General features: G+C 37.6%; 1 protein-coding gene across 1 annotated transcript in view; it reads right to left on the bottom strand.

The window, feature by feature from the left end:
• The window catches only part of USP46 (ubiquitin specific peptidase 46), a 34570-nt gene that overhangs the window by 10334 nt on the left and 4272 nt on the right, over positions 1–19964 (bottom strand). Inside the window, exons 2-5 of the mRNA XM_063157285.1 lie at positions 10301–10381; positions 9327–9540; positions 6873–7102; positions 3417–3493 (exon numbers count right to left, since the gene is read on the bottom strand). Coding sequence (XP_063013355.1) covers positions 3417–3493; positions 6873–7102; positions 9327–9540; positions 10301–10381 — 602 coding nt within the window. The remainder of the gene's footprint in view (positions 1–3416; positions 3494–6872; positions 7103–9326; positions 9541–10300; positions 10382–19964) is intronic.

The raw sequence follows: 19964 nt of genomic DNA, 5'->3' as shown, positions 1-19964 counted from the left end.
TCTAACATGAACAAACATGTGCAGATGGTAGAAATTTGATAGATATTGGTTTGTTCTATTCCAAGTCTCCCATGGAAGTTAATTAAACTCAAAGAGTTTCTGAATTCCTTTTAATATATACTGGTTATTCTGATGCTATTAATATCTATTATTATTATTATTATTTATTATTAGTAGTATTTATTTATTTATTAGTAACATGGTGGTATCCATTCTTGGTAGTATTAGAAAAATATGTTTCACTGAAAATGGTTAGAATTGAAATAATTTCAACTTCAGTAACTCTTTCAGCAATCAAGAATTTTCAGCATGGCACTTCTAATAGATGTTGAACAGTTAAAAACAACAGATCACTGGCTGGAGTTCCCAAAGTCTGCATGTGCAAGAGCCACAGCTTTGCAGAACCCTTCTCTAGACCTGCAAAGCTAGCTTCAAGATATGTCTAACTCTCTCCTGTTCCATTAATAGTCCAATCTGCATTCTGCTTATATGTTATTTTAGCAAGAAAAAGAAATTTTTAAATATACCTGCTCAAGATGTACTAACTTATCATTGACCTTGTGCTTCTACAGCCTCTCTGCTACAGTGTGAAAGATGCTTCCTATTGCTTATATGCATAAATAGTATTAATTTTGTGTTTTAAGACATGAGAGAATTATTAGTGTAATATCAATTATTACACCAGTCAGGATCAAACTGACTGATAAACATTGCAACTCCAAATGGAAATAAAAACAATGGATACATACTATATTTGTTATAAGACTTTTATTGCTTTAGGCCCAGCTGTCTGTCCTGTTGGTTTAGACCATGCCAGAGGCTTGTATTATTTCTGTCCTTTAGACATCTTGAGCACTCAAGGACTTTTTACATTTTGAAAAACTACAGAAATAAAAGAACGGTCATCTGTAGTGGTAAAGAGATTCATTATACTTAAATGTTATCTTGCACAGCTTTTCTGTATTTGACCTTTTAAATGCAGCAATCCTTAAAGCTATTAAGACACAGCAAAGCAGTTGTTAAAAAAAAGAAAACAGCAAAGATTGCAAAAAGAGTAATAACTTGGATGTTCTCATTGAAAGAAACCACAAAAGCACTTACATTTTGTGTAATAATGCATAATACCAGCAGCAATGAGAGGAAATCCATATTTTAACTGAATATATGTTTTCTAAACAGAAGTTGAAATGTTGCTAACATAAAACACAATAGAATAGATGAGAGGTGATAACTCTCCTCCTATTCAATTTGTAAACAGTGGCCTGTACCACCTCAAGAAAAGAAAAATTGGGATTTTGCTTTCCTTTATTTCCAAAAGGAGCAATGGATAAACTTCAAAATACATGTCATGCTGTGGGAGTAAAGGCTCTACACTGGAATGCATAAAGAGACTTAGGGCATTCATTCTTCTCAGGATTGTATTGATCTCTCTTGGAATATTATGTCCTGTTCTAGACAGCAACTTCAAGAAAGACAGAGTTCAAGAGAGAGGTGCAATAGGAGAGAAGGCTGAAGAGTAATAAACATGTGTAGAGATCCAGAGAAGATGGCCTAAGAAGGAGAAGTTGAATGACCTTAGGCTGTTTAAATTTTTTAAAAAGTGATTACATTCTTCCTGTATGTAAAAGGCCACTGAAGGGGAATGGGGGCAACCCCTGGTTTATATCTCAAGTACTCAGGGCAAGTAGAAATAGGCTTGAACTGAAACACCAAATATTCATATTACACAGCAGGAAAAACTTCCTAGTACTAAAGAAGGACTGGGATAGACAATCAAGATAATACTGCTGAAAAGATCTTCTGGAACAGGTTGGATAAGCATCCTCTCTGACATGAAATAGGGGATAACCTCCTTGGAGTCACTTTCAACTCCACCATTCACTTGTTGGTTGCAGTTGTGCAGATGCAGTTCTTACATCTCTTAAGCCACAGTCACTGTCTGTTCAGTAGAAGAAATGCTATTGGTATTTTTAATGAAGTGTTTTATCTGCCTTTACATAAAATGGCCATTCCCACCAAAACTTTTCCAAGAAGATAAAAATCAAGAATGTAAATAAAAAACTGGAGAAAGCCGGACAGATGGTAACATCTATGCAGCAGCAGTTTTTAACATGTTCACCAAACTCAGCTGTAAGAAAATGTCAGAGCTCAGTCTCCAGTACCACAGAACCAAATAAAAACTCAGATTAGAAAGGGCTTCCAAAGGCATTGCAGCACCCTTGCAGCTAAGTGGGATTTCAAACTGACTTTGAACACCATAGGGAAAGGTAAGTAATACTGGCAAGTTCAGGGTAGTGGCTCCAGCGAAGAACTCAAAAGTGTGCAAACAAAAACCTGTAATACCAACAAAGATTCAGCTACTGGAAGAGGCAAAGAGACTACAGGAGAAAAAGAGAATGCACTGCTTTCCAAAGCCTCTCTTTGGTTTGCTCACCTATTACAGGCACGCTAATTAATGCAGTGTGGGCTACTTGAGGGCTAAGGACTGCTACAGCATCCTAAGGGAGACTGAACAGAAACTGAGAAGGAAAAAAACCTTTCAGTTATTACAGAAGCTACTTAGTACAGTTGTCATATTCACAGAGAAGTCACTGCTTTCTGATTCAGGAAATAGTTAGTACCTCACATTCTTTCTTTCTTAACTCTCACCTTGGGATGGCACACCAGGAAACACCTCCTAGGCATTCCAGGATAACTGAATAATGCAATTTCAACCTTGATAGCAATTTTGAATTTTGAAGGAGATTGACCAATTGATAATCATTACCTTTGAACAGCAATACATTGTCTTAAATATAGGTTTATTGTATTAATGTCAAAACTCTGGACTTGTTAAATCTCTCAGAATAATCACTCATGCAAGACTGAAAATTTTTTTGATGTCTAGATTTTTTAAGTTAGGGATATACTAGGAGCAGAACAGAAATTTGGAATAAAAGACGTCACATAATTTTAGGATGAGACACAGAATAAGCTATTTCTGATAATAAAATAGACTTTTGAAATATTTTGCCCTCTATGGACTCTAGAACTCATTCTGCAAAACACACACTTAACTTTTAATATGTCTACGAATCTTAATCAACAAAGCACTTCTGTAGAAGCACATTTAAATCTCTTTGAAGCCAATTATAATTCTGCAGCAATTCTTCCAGACAACAAAGCAATCAATTATTTTCCCTGAAAGTTGATTTATTTTCCTCTTTCAAATAGAAACATTGAAAGAGAAAGGGCGTAAAGCAAAGTACAATAATGTACATTTTGTCATTAGAGGAAACATACAGTTTAAAGTTTTTTTCTCCCACTTTGGGTAAGTTCAAATCTAAATCATGTTATTGTACTTTTCTTTTCTATGCCTACTAGACCTGAAAAATCTGGCAGTTAGAGTTATCTGCTGAAAAGATGCATTCATTTACCTTAGACAGTGTGTAATCGATGTGTTCTGCTCCACATCAACAGAAAGGTCAAGAAAATCTTCATCTTTGCTACTAACCTGTTGCAAAACACATACATGTAAAACAGAGATGCCATACATCTAAATGCTGTTTATATCTTTAACAAATGCTAATGATATTTATTTCTGTACAAATTACTCTTAGATAAAAGTAATTAATTTCAATGCTTTAATTTTTTTTAGTTCAGTTTGAATAATGTTCAGTATGATATTTATTAGTAACTCTACTAATCCAGCTTTCATATAATTTAGCTTCTGTCTATTCCACTTGTCCAATCCCACCAACCATGGGCCATCAATGACAGCCTACTGTTCAGTAAAGGTGAAGCATCCTCCCTTATATCATCTGGGATTGGTGCATTAAGTTTTTCCTTGTTATGTAACACAGCCTACCTTCTTTTATTATCAGAAAATTGTTTACCCTTTGTATAACATATTACAATATGCATTCACATTTTATCCTTACATAATTATTTCCACTATTAAGGATGCAATGAAGATAATTTCCAAATATATTTCTGTTACAAAAGTCATACTTTACCATGTTATCCTTTCTCTCTAGTAAGTATTGAAAAGTGTGGGTTTATATTTCTGGTTGACATGGCTACATTTCCCCATTGGATATTGTTCCTGGTCAATATTTTGATTTAAAAAAATTAAAATATTAAAGGTAAAAATGGCTCAGTGATAATATTTTGCAAAATCATTTTGGTGTTGCCAATCTCTTTTTTAGACAGAACAAGAGGAGAAAAACTTTACTGAGGAGTTTGTATCTAAAATATTTAAGTCAGAATATTTTCAGAACATCAGATCCCGATTTTTGCATTGAAAATTATTCATAATCTCAAAGGTGAAGTAATATTAACAAAAAATCATCCAAATGGCTAATTATTGTAATACTTCAACTGAGTCAAAAGACTGCAGAAATACTGACTGCATATGAATTCAGTCATATTCATAACCATGTTTTTATACAATGCTGCATGAACACCCCATGTTTTTGCCTCCTATTGTATTTCTTTAGAATAACTAAATCAGATGGGAAAATAGTGAAGTCCAAATCAAGAACTTCTGTGAGGAGATGAATCCATTGTTCCGGCAGAAGTCCCTCACACTCAGATTTTTGCAGTGCTGTGGATGTGATAGTTATGTACCACCTTGAGCTCAAATTTGTTGTTATGTCAGGGATACTAGAAGCTTGGTGAATGCAGCCCATATCAGACCTGAATGCAGAGAAACACCTTTGGCTGGATTAATTTTGGTATTATCAGGGATGTACAGAGGCATAATGCACACCCAACTGAAATGAGCAGCAGTTCTTCAAACAAAAATCTTCCCTGAGACGTGACTTGACCCACAGAGGACAGGAATCCACAAAACTGGCAGCAATCGACTGCAGTATAAATATACAGCTAAAATTTGAAAGATAAAGCAACAAAGCTTCAGAGAACATCGTGTCTCTACAGCTGGAGCTAGAGTTCTGTCAGACACGCTGAGTATCATGAGAACTTAAACACTTGAAAAAGTCCTTGGCAGGCATTGTGCTTCATCAGAGTGCCTCAAAAAGCTAGGAATTCTGTTATTGATTCCTGCACATCAAGTATTTCCTGGAAGGGAAGATGAACTACTTAGAGCTAGAATAATACAGATTAAAACTAAAGGTAGCTGGAAAACCAGATTCAAACGGCACTCTTTGTAAGTGAGAATAAGAATTGCTGAAATCTGAATGACCCTTCATGTACTACTTAGGAATATTTTAGCAAAGGAATAACTTTCATTCTGTTTCACTATTTTCTTAAGATTTCAAGTTACACTAATCCAAGGAAAACACACTGGAAAAACATCCTGAGTAGTTTATAGTATTTCTATACTCAGAGGAAGCTACAGACAAGATACATTTTCTATAAAGCTTCATCACTTTGAGTTACAAGTACAGAATTGTGCAGTTATGCTGTTACCCAAGGACACATCCTCACTTCACCAGTTTCTCAGAGTAAACATTAGATAATGATTTAGAATTAAGGCACAACTATTTAGAGAAGCTCGTCAGTTAAAAAATAATTCTAACCTTTCACTTATTTTAACTTGCTATTACCCAAGATTTTATAGTTGAAATAGATTGAATAATTAATTTTCAGTATCTCTGTCATGTGTTCACTTATACAAGCTTGTTCCAAACTTGCTCCAACATCTTACGTCAACTATCATTGTATCTCTTCTCCTCACCATCCTCCTCTGACCAAGTTCCTGGAAAAGCCACACATATTTTTTGGAATATCATTCTTTATGATTAGAAATATCAGACTATATTCTTTTACACATCTGGTAGGACATGGGTAGAGTTCATCTCACCAAACTTCAGTTGTGTAAATCTCAGCTTGCTCTCTGAAGATACCTTCTCTGGGCACCTTCTCCCATCTTAATGCTGCTAATCTAATGTTGTGTTTTCTTTGAGGAAGCCCATAGTAGCAGCACTGATCTTAGTAAAAGTACGTCATTCTTGGGCCAGATCAGTTTGTTAACCCAGTTCTCACATTGCTGCACTAACAATTGCAACAGCTTAGTGACACCATGGAGCCAGGACAAGCTGTATGGAACAGAACACCAGATACTGCTAAAAACTTTGTTTCCTGAAACAGCCTAGAGAGAGATGGAGAGAGTTTCCTGCAGAAGCTCCTTCACAATCTCCATCATCTGCAGGAGTAGAGATAACTAGTTCATCCTTGATGCCTATCAACTTTGCTTTACCAAGCAAAGGTTAGGTGATATTAATTCCAACCTTTGTAGAAGGTGTCACTGTTCTCCCCAAAGATTTTTTTTTTCCTGTGGTACTCTTTCATGCAACCTCACAGGAACAATTTAAAAAAATTATTTTTTTGCTCTTTCAATAGGAGCATGTGTTTGAAAAAGACAGTAGTAATCAATAGGAGACTTGCAATCAGTTTTCCCAACAAAAATTAATTTTTACTTATAGCTCAAACATAAAGGATTTCAAACTGACATCATCCTCTAGAAAATATTAGGGAGATAAAAGAAAACGGTTTGTTAAAAATGAACCCTGTGTATACCTGTCAGACTCTTAAGATGGAATAAACAAAAATCATCTTAACACTTCACTTTTATAAATATGATGTGAATAACTGTTCTCAAGGTTACAGTGATACGGAAAGGTACTGATTCACTAGCAAGGATTTTAACTGTAGACATACGTATTAGGACAGCAAAACTTGGCAGAGATTAGCCAAGTAATGCTTAGAAAAATAAATTTTTAGAAAAGAATATACTCACTTCAAGAAGTAAATTCTACAGGAATATCCACAATTCTCAGATGTCTGAAAAGATTCATATATTCATATATACAAAATGTATCTATCTATTAATGGGCAACAACAACAAAAAAATCTATCCCAATGCTTACGGTTTCACAGTTCAAACATCTAGTTTCGTTAGTCAGTGTTCCCTGAAAAATCTCATGCACCCAGGTCAGTTCTTGTTTATTGTTCTCTTCAGCTTCATTCATGTTGCCATTTTTCAGTTTCCCATTTTGCTTTTCCTGTTTCTTCTCCTCCTGCAAAATGTCTGCAATGGTGTTGAGCAGGTAATTTAAAAACTCATGTGCATCCTGCTGCATGTAGTTGTCAAAGAGATCTGTGAAGAGAGTCAAGATTTGTACAGCTGAATATCCTTTCCTCAAAGAAAGAAAATCATATTTTTCCCCAAGTACTTGTACTGGCCCTTGCTCAGCAAAATATTTGGAATCATCCCAAAGAACAGTTTTGCAGCCAGTCACCCTGGTTTCAATGAAGTTACTTTGGGGGAAAGCTTCATCTCACCTAACTCAACCTGTCTAGAATAGTTACACTCATCAGAGTTGGTTGTGTAGGCTCCCATTACAGTCAATGAAGTAAGCAAGAGAGTGACTCATCCTAAATTACTTCCTTACACTAGACACTTACTGCCTAACTTTAGTCAGCACTGACTTCCATCCCCATATTCTGAGTCCCTCAGACACTCAGGAACATCACAGAGCTTTGACAGTAAGCCACATGGCTGGGAAAACTGAGGCCATAGGATGCTGACACACACTTGTGTACTGTGTCTGGGATGGAGTTACCTTTCCTCACAGTAGCCCACAGGATGTTGTGCTTTGTAGGTGTGCCTAAAATGGAGGTGAAGATGTACCAGTGTTTCAGCTGATGCTGAGCAGCGCTTGCACAGCATCAAGGCTGTCCCTCATCCCACCCAAAGTCTGGTAGACTGGGTGTGAAAGAGGTTGGGAAGGGGACATAGGTGAGGTAGCTGACCCAAAAACTGGCCAAAGTCATATTTTGTGCCATGTGACTTCATGTTCATCACTAAAATCTAAGAGAAAAATGGGTGGGTTTTCATTATTAAGATATATCTCTTCCAAACAAAGTTCTACGCATGCCAAGGCCCTATGTTCCAGGTAGTATCTGGAAATCATCTGTTGATGGAAGGTAGAGAATAAATCTCCTTTGGTTTTCCTTTGTTTCTGCATGTAATTTTTGGCTTTTTTTTTTTTTATTAAAATACTTTGATCTCAACTCATGAGGTTTTTTCCTCTTATCTTCTCCTCCCATCCTGCTAAGAGGAGGAGTGAGAGACAGGCTTGGTGGGTACTTGGCAGCCAGTCAAGGTTAACTCACTTCAAGTGATAATAATAACACCACCTAACAAAGCTCATTTTTCACACACAAGTCTGATGAGAAAAGACTTGTCTTGTTCAATATGAATTCCTTGCAGGAAGAGGGGAAAATATCCCAGTGGTGATTTAGTACAGATTTCTCCAGTAAAGGCTTAACTCACCTACCATGTCAAAGAAAAAAGAATGTGCGTTCCCAGAAATGTGTATTTTTATCCCCTGCTCCTGAAAAAGTTCACATGGATTTCCTCAGAAAATATTGTACAGAACCATTGGCTTTGTAGTGTCTAGCCTGGACATATAAGCAGGGTAATACACACTGACTCTGGCACTAATTTAAAAAAGCTGAAAACATAAGATCCAGTCTTTACAAGTGATCCCCAACAGTGTGGGGGCATTTATCACTAGATGACTCACAGTTAACTTTTTCATGATTTCAAATGTCTGCTCTGAAATGAACAGTCTGCCCATTTATATACTGTCACCAGGAAGCAATTTCTTCCAGGTGTTTGACTCATACTTTTTCTCTTCATTCAAAGCCTCTCTGTTTCTAAGCATACCATGCACACCGATATGAATCCAGGCCAAAATGGAGCTGTGACAGGCTTCTCTATCTCAAGATGTTCCTCATATCCCTTAGACAGAACTACTACAAGATTAGGTGTATGCTGTTGCCAGCTTAATGTTCAAAAGGGGTCTGATGTTTCACCAAGTGTGTCCACCACTTCCAAGAGCCAGAGCAGCAGCTGATGTGGAGTGGATTGACCACCCCATGTGTACCCGGCTCCTTATCCTCCATTGCAGACAATTCCTCTGGAATTGGTGGTGCCTGCAGCCTTCCTAGGTCACACAGTTTCTGTACTGCCAGCTGGCCTCAATGTTTCTCTCTGACATACTCCACAAAAAAAAATTTAAAAATTACAGCAGTGTCACCCTATTCCCAGCCCTAGCTCACCCTACAGGAAGGTCTGCCCCACCGTGCTGTGAAAACATCACTAATTCACACACCTCTGGGAGCCTATGAAATCTGCTATGGTTATTTCAAGCATAATATCATTTACACAGATGCTAAAATAATAATACACCCCACAAAGTACTAAAAGCAATTTACAAATCTTACCTCTGTTTCTGGTTAATATGATCACATTGCTCAATATTTATTTGTACTTCTTTGATCAATGCATTAATACCTTTCAGTTTTACACTTACCATTCTCCTTTCGTAACCTTGATATGAACTTCTTTGGTGGAATAACTCCAACTTTTTTCTTCTGAGTAGCAATACTGTGGAAAAGATCTGCCAGGCAAGTCAAGAGGTTTTCCTTCTTTTTCTGTTGGGCCTTGTATGATAATACATTTTCCCGAAATGGCCGGCAAAAATACAATGCCTGCAGCACGGAGTTACAGTAGCAGGTGTTCCCAAACTGCCATGCAGAATTAAAAACAAGATTAATCCCTGCGCATCACAACAAAACTAGCTGTTCTTTCAAATTCTGACTCCTGTCACTGTCACAAACCAGCCATTTTGCCATATAGTAGTTGCAGTAGAAATATATTTCCACATCCACCACGACACTTCATGGAAAAAACTGTGGTGTTCTAAATTAACTAGGATACAAAGTAAAGGTTTCCACTTGTAAGAAAAATATTTTTTTGTACTAGATTTCATTAAGTTTATTCCATATCTGGGCTCTATCTTACTGCTCAGTAGCAGAATGACTAATGTTTTCAATGGAAAAAATTATTATATCTATATCATTTCTATGGGAACAAACAAGTGATTAAACACTCTTCTCATTCATTTTCCCCTTGGTCAAATAAAATCTCCTCCTAAGAGTTGCCAATGCAGAAGGCTGTACCTAAACTTGTTCATACTTTCATCACTTCCTCCGTCCTATTTCGCACCTAAAATAGACTTTTAATTTTATTTAAGTGTATGTTCTAATCCCTGGAAATATTCATAGAACTGTTCTCCCTGGGGGTGTATGAAGCCATCTTCAAACATCTGATACAGTTTTACAACCCACTTTGCCTAAAATTGCAACATGAGCAGCACTTGAAAAAAAAAAAAAGACAATCCTGCATTAGAATAAGATTGATGAGACCAGGGGAGAGAGAAAAACAAAACAGAACCAAACCAAGGAACTAAGCAAATTTCAAGTAACATCAAAATTGACCACTTACATTGACCAATCCAAAGTAGTGTTCATTGATTGGAAACTGCTCTGGGCCAATGTCTTTTTCCAGAGCAGAGGCATTGGTGCCCTATACAAAGGGGAAAAAAAATGAAAAAATGTCAGAACACAAACCAAACAACAGCAACAACAAAACATTAAAAAGGAAGAAATTATTTAGAATATTAAGATTCTAAAGTACAATTATGGACAGTATCGAGACAAAAAATAATTAATTCCTTTTAGCTATGATTAGCCACGCTAACTCTGTCTCACTGATAGGCGCAACAGTCTCATGAGCCACTAAAAATATTTGCAAATCTGGATAGTTGAGCTGGCCTGACATGGACCCTCTAGTAACAGATGACTAGAAATGAACAGGTCACAGCAGTGGTTCTTCCCACATCCACCTCCCCTTTATTTTTACTGTGTTCATGGCCATCTGGATCCCATTACTCTCTTGTCTCATAAAGACAGTAGTTGATCTTAAATACAACCCTAAAAACCAATTCTTAGATGGAAGGCAGGTTTTCTAAGCATTACTGAAACTCCTCTGAATCCCTTTGAATTAAACATCAGCCTGTAACAATACCTGGGTTTCAGATTGGCACCCAGTTCTAGTAACACCACAGATGTTGAAAGCAAGTGTAATATATCTGTTATTTTGTCCTGTCTAACATTAAAGAGCACATAAATCCAAGATAGATCCCTTAGTATGTTCAGCTGTATCTTCAACATCAAAGTTGTTTAAGTAACTGCTGGTCTGTAAGCACAACCACTAATTTGGTATGTTACCTGTCATTTTGCTATATTAAAATGCCCATTTTTGAACAAGCTTAAATTACTAAGCAAGTAAGGTTGGTTGCTGCCAAAGCAATTGTCATCACTCGTATACACATTATAAGCTTGCCCCATCCTCTGACAGCCTCACTTCAGATACTTACAGATATTGATGAGTTCCCCTCTCAGCTCTCTCTCCTCCAAGCTGAACAGGCCCAGCTCCCTCAGCCTTTACTCACAAGAGAGATGTTCCAATCCCTCACTCATCTTTGTTGCCCTCCACTGGACCTGCTCCAGGAGCTCCATGTCTCTGTTGCCCTGAGGAGCCCAGAGCTGGGCACAGTGCTCCTGGCGTGGCCTCACCAGGGCTGAGTAGAGGGGCAGGATGCCCTCCCTCAGCCTGCTGGCAATGTCCTTCCTAATGCCCCCCAGGCCACCTTTGGCCTTCTCATCCCCATGGGCACACTGCTGGCTCGTGGACAGTTTGTTGTCCACCAGAACCCCCAGGTCTTTCCCTTTGCAGCTGCTTTCCAGCAGGTCAGTCCTAGCCTGTGGTGGTGCATGCGGTCACTCCTCCCCAGGTGCAGGACCCTGCACTTGGCTTTGCTGGATTTCCTCCCTGCCCATGTCTCCAGCCTGGCAAGGCCCTTCTGAAGGGCTGCACAGCACTCTGGGGTATTGGCTGCTCCTCCCAGCTTGGTGCCATCACCAAACTTGCTGAGGAGGCATCTGCCCCTTCATCCAAGTCATTGATGAATAAGTTAAACAACTCCCAATATTGAATAACGAGGGACACAAGTGTCAGGCCTCCAACCAGAATCTGTATCACTGATTGTGACTCTCTGGAGTCAACCAGTTCTCAATCCATCTCACTGTCCACTCATCCAGACCATACTTCTTGAATTTGTCTATGAGGACATTGTGAGAGACAGTGTCGAAAGCCTTGGTGAAGTCAAGGCAGATATTTGCTTAGACTTCATCAGCTAAAATTTTCAAAGTAACTGGTAATCAGATTTAGAATTCTCACGTCCCTTCCCCATCTTCTCCCCAAGGCCTAATTTCTGTTTCCTTACTGCACCTACCATCACCACTGCTTGCCAAATCAGATTATTATTTCATGCCAACTCATTAAAGGAAGATTTAGTCAACAGCATTAGCAGTGTGAAACTCAGCACAGGTACTCTTTGAGAATTTACAAGCCTTGAAAGTAAAAACTTCTCCTTAAAGTTGGCAAGTTCCAGAAAGCTCCCAAGATTTCATATTTCGTATTCCCTTCTCAGATCTTTTTCCATTCTCTCACTTTCTCTTACATACACAGAGTTCATTGCTCAGACCAAGTATATGTTACTTCTCAGAAAATCCTTTGAGACTGAAGTACCTTACAGACACAGGCCTCCATTAGAAGATTCATAAGGGATATATGTTCTCACCAGACTCTGCTAAGCCTTGGTGGGAAACTTGGGAAAAAAGATTGATTAACACAAAGCAATTATTGGCTACCATTCAACAGAGATGACAGTGTGATAATTATGTAAGTCTCATATGAAGATTAGTTTCATTGCTTGGAAAGTCAGCCTTGCCAAAGATGCACATATTCAGCAAACCATTCCAAGAGGGAAGAAGCTGATAAATATTTGCCTATCTGATATTAGCAGTGAAGCAAACAGCCACTGTTACCCTCAAAACCTTGTCTGATACAAGAGAAACATGACTACAGAAGATTAATGCAGCTTCTGAGGAAAAACATCTTCACATTAATACTCATTGTACAGCATTCAGATCAAAGCAAAGGTTTTCTTTGAATTCACTTTGAACATTACAATCGAGTTCCCTAAAAGAAAAATGAAATGGGTGTTTTTTTTCCAGTTTTGTAGGAAGTATTCTCCACACTGAAATAAATTCTCCCTCTACAGTTCATGGAAAATATTATCTCTAAAAAGTAACCTCCTACACTTTCATGAAACTACAGGTTAGTGTATTCTGTTAGACAAATATGATGCAAGTGCTGTGCTAATTAGTTGTCCTACATTACTCATTTGCCTTTCCTCCAGGCCAGGGTTTCTTACTCCAGAGGATGCCAGATGGCTGGACAAACCCTTTCTTGTATTTAAATTTTCTTGTAAATATTGTGAGAAAGATCAAGAATCAGGATTAACCAAACAATATTATCACTGAAAACCAAATAAATTAATGATGCATACTAACCAATCTTAATATAAAAACTCCACATTGCACAGAAATTTCTAAAGTACTTGCTGTTGAAAAAAACACATGCTTAGTAACATCTCATCATGGAGCTTTTCTACCTCTCCCAATCCAGGCCTTGGCTGTTGCAAATATAAAATAAAGTACAATGTGACAGCGACCCAACAAAACATGAGGTTAAATTCAATTTTTGAGTAAACTGACATAACCCACTCAGATTTCATTAGGAGTAGGGCCTTCTTGTATCAAAGGTAATTTCAGTTAGATTTTAATTTATTCTGAGGTCTCCAAAAGGATACTGTTAGATCCAAGGAAAAAGAAGTCTAGGAACATGGGTAAGAGGCACAAAGACCTGATGCTTCAAAGAAGGATATATTCCTTATATGGAGAAAAAAATGTAGACAGGTCACTTAGTAAAACTCCAACCATGTCACACTGTATATAAATTACTTGTTTTGCATATGACGTCTCCTTAATAAGCAGTTGACATGAGGACAGAAGAAGGAAATTTTTCCAAGAAAGTATACAAGGAACTGTACACCCAATCCAGGTTTAAACTGGAAAAAGTATATTATTAGGGATGTGTTAAAGGTGGTTGAGAATTCAGATTAAATCAACCATATAAAATGGAAAACATATTCATTAGTCTACTGATGTTACTCTACAGCAAACATCAACCACGACTGCTTTTCCAGCGTATTTGTGTTTGTTCTCACTCCCAGCAAGTAATTTTGATTACTTCTACAGTGAAAACCTGCTCAGACATTTTAATGCAACCACTCTCTATTGTTTTTTAAAAGCTTCAGCTAGGAGAAATATCCTACCACAGCTGAATCTACTGTAGTTCCATAAAAATAAGCAAGACCAGCAGTGTAGCTACAGAGCCTGAAATGAGGAGAGGCTGCATAAGTCACTGAAGTGGGATTTGGGAGTATTAAATAAAGTCATATCAGAGTATAGAGACAATAAAGGAGACTGGCTCCTTCTTAAAAGAATACACTAGTGAAGGAAATGCAGTGGAGTGACTGTGGTATGCAGACCTTATGAGGGTGAGAACTAGGTCAATGTGGAAACTCCTACTGTGCATTCTGTGGTGTTGGAACCTTGATTTCCCAGTTTTACCACTTAATTCAACAATTAATATTCAGCCCTCGTAAAAAGACATACAGCTAGAGACATAGCCAAGCACAGGTCAATTCAGGCCAAGATTTTTGCCACAGCATGGCTCCAAAAACATTCAGCCCATATGACCTATATTTTTTCCTCTTGTTATTTTGTCCTGGACTTTCCAAAGAATAAGACTGCTGGTTTACTTTTCAGTTTAAATTTCTGAATATGTTGCAAAGAGTTTCATTTGTGCTTTGGATCACATGAAATAGATTAGGTTAAAAAAACCCCTGCTGTTCCTTTACACTTTAGCATATATATAAAAAAAAAAGTCAGGATAAAAAAGAAGTCCCCAGATTAGTTCATTAAATCACATGTAGAAAAGTAATGTAAATACAATTATTTTATGGAGGATGAGAAATGGACAAGAGCTAATAAGAAAGATACTGTCAACAGAAGACAGCAAATCAGACTAAACTTTGTACTGTGACAGAGCTATGAAAATGGCTCTAACTTTCTAGAAATATACATGTGTTTAATTTAAAGTAAACGGATACAGTAAAGAAATTAGACCCTTCATAAGCCCCCTATTAAGTGGGTATCACTAAATAAACAGAAACATGGTATGAAAAATAAAAAATTAATTAAATTTTTCTTTGTACAGAATAATATGTCTGTACAAAGACCAAAAAAATGAAATAAGAAGAAATATCATGTTCACAAGAAAATCTAAAAAATGTAACAAAAACATATAAAAATTGAATAATTAAAACAGAAACTTAAATACACGAAGAGCAAGAGATAATGAAGGAAGATGACTGGTCCGTATGAAGGGTTTCGGACCATATACATTTATAGACTAGATTTCTTTTTTCTTAGTATTTGGGGAAAGCAAGAGCAACACAATAATTTCTTGAAGGGAGAAACTGAAGACTTAAGACAAACTAATGATGATGTTTGGGCTGGTAGAAGAAAAATTAGAGTAAAAATAGAAATGGCTTCAGGGCTAGGCAGCCTGAGTTGAAGGATTTTGGAAGGCACAGCACATGGAAGGGAAGGAAAAAAGAGAATAAAGAAAGATGAGGAAGACCTCCTGGCTAAAAAATGGCAGTGATGGATAACTCAAAAGAGAGGAGGCAATTGTAAAAACCTGAAATTAGTACCCAGAAGCAACAAAGAACCAAGAGTAAAAGGAGAACTAGCAATAGCACAGCATGCAGCATACATGCAGCTGCTTTCAAAGATGCATCACCTGTCCCCAGTGCTGGTCTTTGGCTATCCTCAGGAATGACCTCGACTTTCAGAGAGATATGGTGAGTAACTGAAATAGCTGAACCAGCCTTCTTAAAAACTCATCTATATTAAATGCCAAATGTGAAGAATTTCTGTAATTTTATAAAGTCTAAGTCCCACAAGATGGTTGAATTTAACCAGATTAGCTCTCCCTTCATTCTGTGAGGAAGTGCTTTTTGTTCCTCCAGCAAAGCTATTTTGGGTCTTTTTGACCACAAGAAGAAAGAGGAAAGAGACGAGTCTATGAAAACACAGAGGAGATCATAGTAAACAGCAAAAGAACCTTGACTGACTGAAAAACCACTGTGTATTCAAATTTTTTTAGGAGAGATGCTTTATCAAAATATATCTAAATAAATTATTTTTGTGTGTTTTTTCCAGAGAGTCTTCTGATCATTAAGGCAAATTATAAGAGCTTGAAAGGAGAGGCCTAACCTTTTTTCTTGCTGGGTACACTAAGCTATCTCTATTTACAGACCTAAGTATCACATATACCACAAATAGCTTCAGCCCTATTCTGTGTGGTTTCCAAGAAATGGATAAAAATTGCAAGACCGGAAATCCTGAACCACTTAAAACCTTGGACAGAGTTTTTAAGGTACTCAGTCTTACATAGCTGATAAACTTGGTTTTCTCAAAGCACAAAGCAACCAAGTACTGCAAATGAGGTTCTATTGAAGTGCTGCAAGTCCAGTGTCTATATCCATAAGTAATTAAAAAAAAATATTGACCTTTAAACTTTCCAAGATTAGACAGCTTTTACCAAACTGCAACTCAAAATTCTCTTGTGAGTCTTTCAGTATCCCCAGCTTAGTTTTTCTTGGATTCATGGCACCCAGGCTTTTTCTGGAGGAAGCAGCAAGACCATTGGTTTTGGCCAATTTCCTTCTTCAGAACGCAGAGCCTCAAGATGGTCTCATGAGTCAAAATGAAACTAAGATTTGCCTACAAACTATTAACTTCTTCAGTAACATTTTTGTCTAGACCACCTAGACTGCATATGTGCTGCCTCAGAGCATTTGAAAAGCAAGGCACCTTCTAAACTTCATCACAGCTGCACCAGCTGGGATACTCTGATAACTTGGAGACAGAAGTAGGAATATGTTCATTAAATCTCCATACAAGGTTGAGTAATGAGGGCTGCAGCTATGTTGCAGGACAGGTTTAAAATTAAAAATAGTTTTTACAGTATTTTTCTTTTAGAGAAATCCTGTAAGGACCTGAGACAAGTGCAAGATTCTGCACATGAAGAGAAGAATCACCATGTACAAAATGGGAAACAGCTGACTAAGGTAGTAACATTTCAGGGAAGGAAGGAAGGAAGGAAGGAAGGAAGGAAGGAAGGAAGGAAGGAAGGAAGGAAGGAAGGAAGGAAGGAAGGAAGGAAGGAAGGAAGGAAGGAAGGAAGGAAGGAAGGAAGGAAGGAAGGAAGGAAGGAAGGAAGGAAGGAAGGAAGGAAGGAAGGAAGGAAGGAAGGAAGGAAGGGGCGGAAGGGGCGGAAGGGGCGGAAGGGGCGGAAGGGGCGGAAGGAAGGAAGGAAGGAAGGAAGGAAGGAAGGAAGGAAGGAAGGAAGGAAGGAAGGAAGGAAGGAAGGAAGGAAGGAAGGAAGGAAGGAAGGAAGGAAGGAAGGAAGGAAGGAAGGAAGGAAGGAAGGAAGGAAGGAAGGAAGGAAGGAAGGAAGGAAGGAAGGAAGGGGAAGTCTATGTGTTGTACAAGAAGAATAAGCCACAGGTATGCAGTGTTACTTAAAAATTTCCCCATAACCACAGCAAAAAATGTTGACAACGTAATCAACACTTGCAGGTGGTAGTCTACAAAGATCTTAAAGTAACTTTCCTGTTTAACTTGTCAGTGGTAAGACATCTTACATCCAGGTTTGGGTGCCTGTGCCTGGTTTCAAGTAAGATAAAGGTAACTGGAAAGAATCCAAAAGAAGCCAGTCAAAACGGAGGACCCAACTCAAGAGAAAAGTGACCTATAAAAACACGTTTAATGGGGTTGTGTTGCATAAGACAGAAAAGGCTGCATAATGCAGGAAAAGGGCATGACAATATTTTCAAGTCTACAATTTGTTACAGAAAGAAACTAGTCTGTTCTTGGCCTCAGCAATGGCCAGGATGAGAAGTACCAAGTTCAAATTACTGTAATGTAGATTCCAGTAAGACTTTAGGAAATGCGATGTAGTTCCTATCATTGGAAATCTCCAACTTTGTCTGACCTACATCAGGAATAACACAGGTTTATCACATTCAGTGTACAGTGGGAGACTTTCTTGTCATAGGATACTTTACATACAGTTGTTATGTGTGAAATCAAAAAATCAAGTTAAATACCTGAAACATGCAATATCCAGTAATGGCTGGTTTGAAACCCTCAGCACAACAGCCTTTTCTGCAATGGCTGAGCACACCCAAGTCCATGCTTACAGTGGAGTCCTGACCCTGAGGATGCTTCTTCCCCAGAAGCACTGATATCCTGGGGTGTTAAGCACGTGATGTATGTAATAAATGTATGTAAGCATACCTACAAAACAGCCAGCCAAGGACAGTTTCTGCGGCTAAAGGAAGGTCAGCAGAAGAGAACTGGCTCACTGCTTCTCTGACTGGCCAGGACTTAGACCCCACAGACTGTGCCTTGTCAAATCCATCCGAACCGAACCTCCTGTGTGGCACTTGCCCATCACACACAGTTAATCAGGGTCCAGAGTCTGCTTTTAATGTCATTTCTTCCACAATTCAGATTCACTCAGCCTTGCTGAGCTATAACTAAGAGGTTCCTTTACTGAGGTGTTTAGTATAATCACTGGTTTATTCTTAATTCAGCAATATGAAGCCGAAGACTACGTGCATCTAAAACAAACACACTGTACACTACATGTCGTGTTCATGAATTGTCCTTTTGTACTTACTTTCTAAACAGCTAGTAAGTACATAAGAACCACTTTAGCCATTAAAAGGTATTCATGCAAGACAAACTTCAGCCATTACTCAAGGTTATACTTTGGGAAGTATATATTAGGATGTTTCTCATTTTGCGTATACTCCTCAATCCAATAAAAAATATCTTTTATGGACTTCCATTCATCTTTTCCTGGAATGCACACTTCCTGTCTGTTAGTCCAGTGCCCATTTGTCAGTCATACTCTCAAGTTTCTCATTACTTCATGAAGCTATTACAAAGATTACACTTCATATTCTCCATACTTTTCATATTTTTGTTTCTATATTTTCTATGTCATATTGAAATTGTCACTCTTGAGAAAAACTGCATTGCTTGAACTGTCTACATCTTATCCGATGTAAAAATTTATTTTCCTTTATCAATCTAAATATGCCTTCCGATAACTGTTTTTATTGTCTGGCATGTATTATTTTGCCTTTATCTGTATTTATGGGAAGATATATGAGACATGAAGAAATATACACTGCAGGTTGTCCAAATGAATAAATCCAATTGAAAATCATAGTGATCAATTCTGTAGCCAAATAATATTCTTACTATTCCTGTATGAAACAGGATTTTAGAATTTCCGCGGCATTAAAATCATAAGTTTTTTTTGTATAAAGCCTTTTCCAAATCTCTAGTTCGAGTCTTCATTCTGCCAATGCCCTATATGCAAACAAATGCTGCCATTAATCTCTAAAATCATGCTATTAAATAAACAAAAAAATCCCAACATTTATTCTTATTTGTTTCCTGAATGTAGAGACTCCTAGGCTTGTATATTTTTTCTCTATAACCAGTTTCTAGAATTGTTAGAAACACTTTGTTTGTTTGTTTATTTTAAAATGAAAGCTGCAATTCACAGGTGTTCACATAATTCCTGATGAATTGTGTGAATGTTTTCATGCAGAAAAACAGCTATTTTTCTGAAACTCATGAGACTATGAGAAGAAAGAGTAACATGATATTCCAAAATTAATCCAAGGAATGGCAACTTTTATTTCAAAGGATATCTATACAACAACTACCAGGAGTAACTATGAGGTATCTCAGATAATACCTTGTATCAGAGAACACTGAATGTGTTTAGATTATTCTGTTCATTAATTGTCAGAGCCCTATGAAGTTCTAATTGGAATATTTGAGATACTATTACAAAAATATGAAAGGCAGGGAATTAATGCCTGTTCTCAACAGAATTCTAAAAGAGAGAAATATGATCCACAGAGCTTGTTAGCCAGATTCAGTAAATGTATGTCAATACATTCTGAAATGGTTAGATGTCCTTCACTGCACATAACAGTAATATCCCTAGGCCACAGCTGCAGCATGAGCTTAACTCAGAA

Source organism: Melospiza melodia, chromosome 5 (genome assembly GCF_035770615.1).
Source record: "Melospiza melodia melodia isolate bMelMel2 chromosome 5, bMelMel2.pri, whole genome shotgun sequence".
NCBI lineage: Eukaryota > Metazoa > Chordata > Aves > Passeriformes > Passerellidae > Melospiza > Melospiza melodia.
This window is presented reverse-complemented; position numbering and strand designations above follow the sequence as displayed.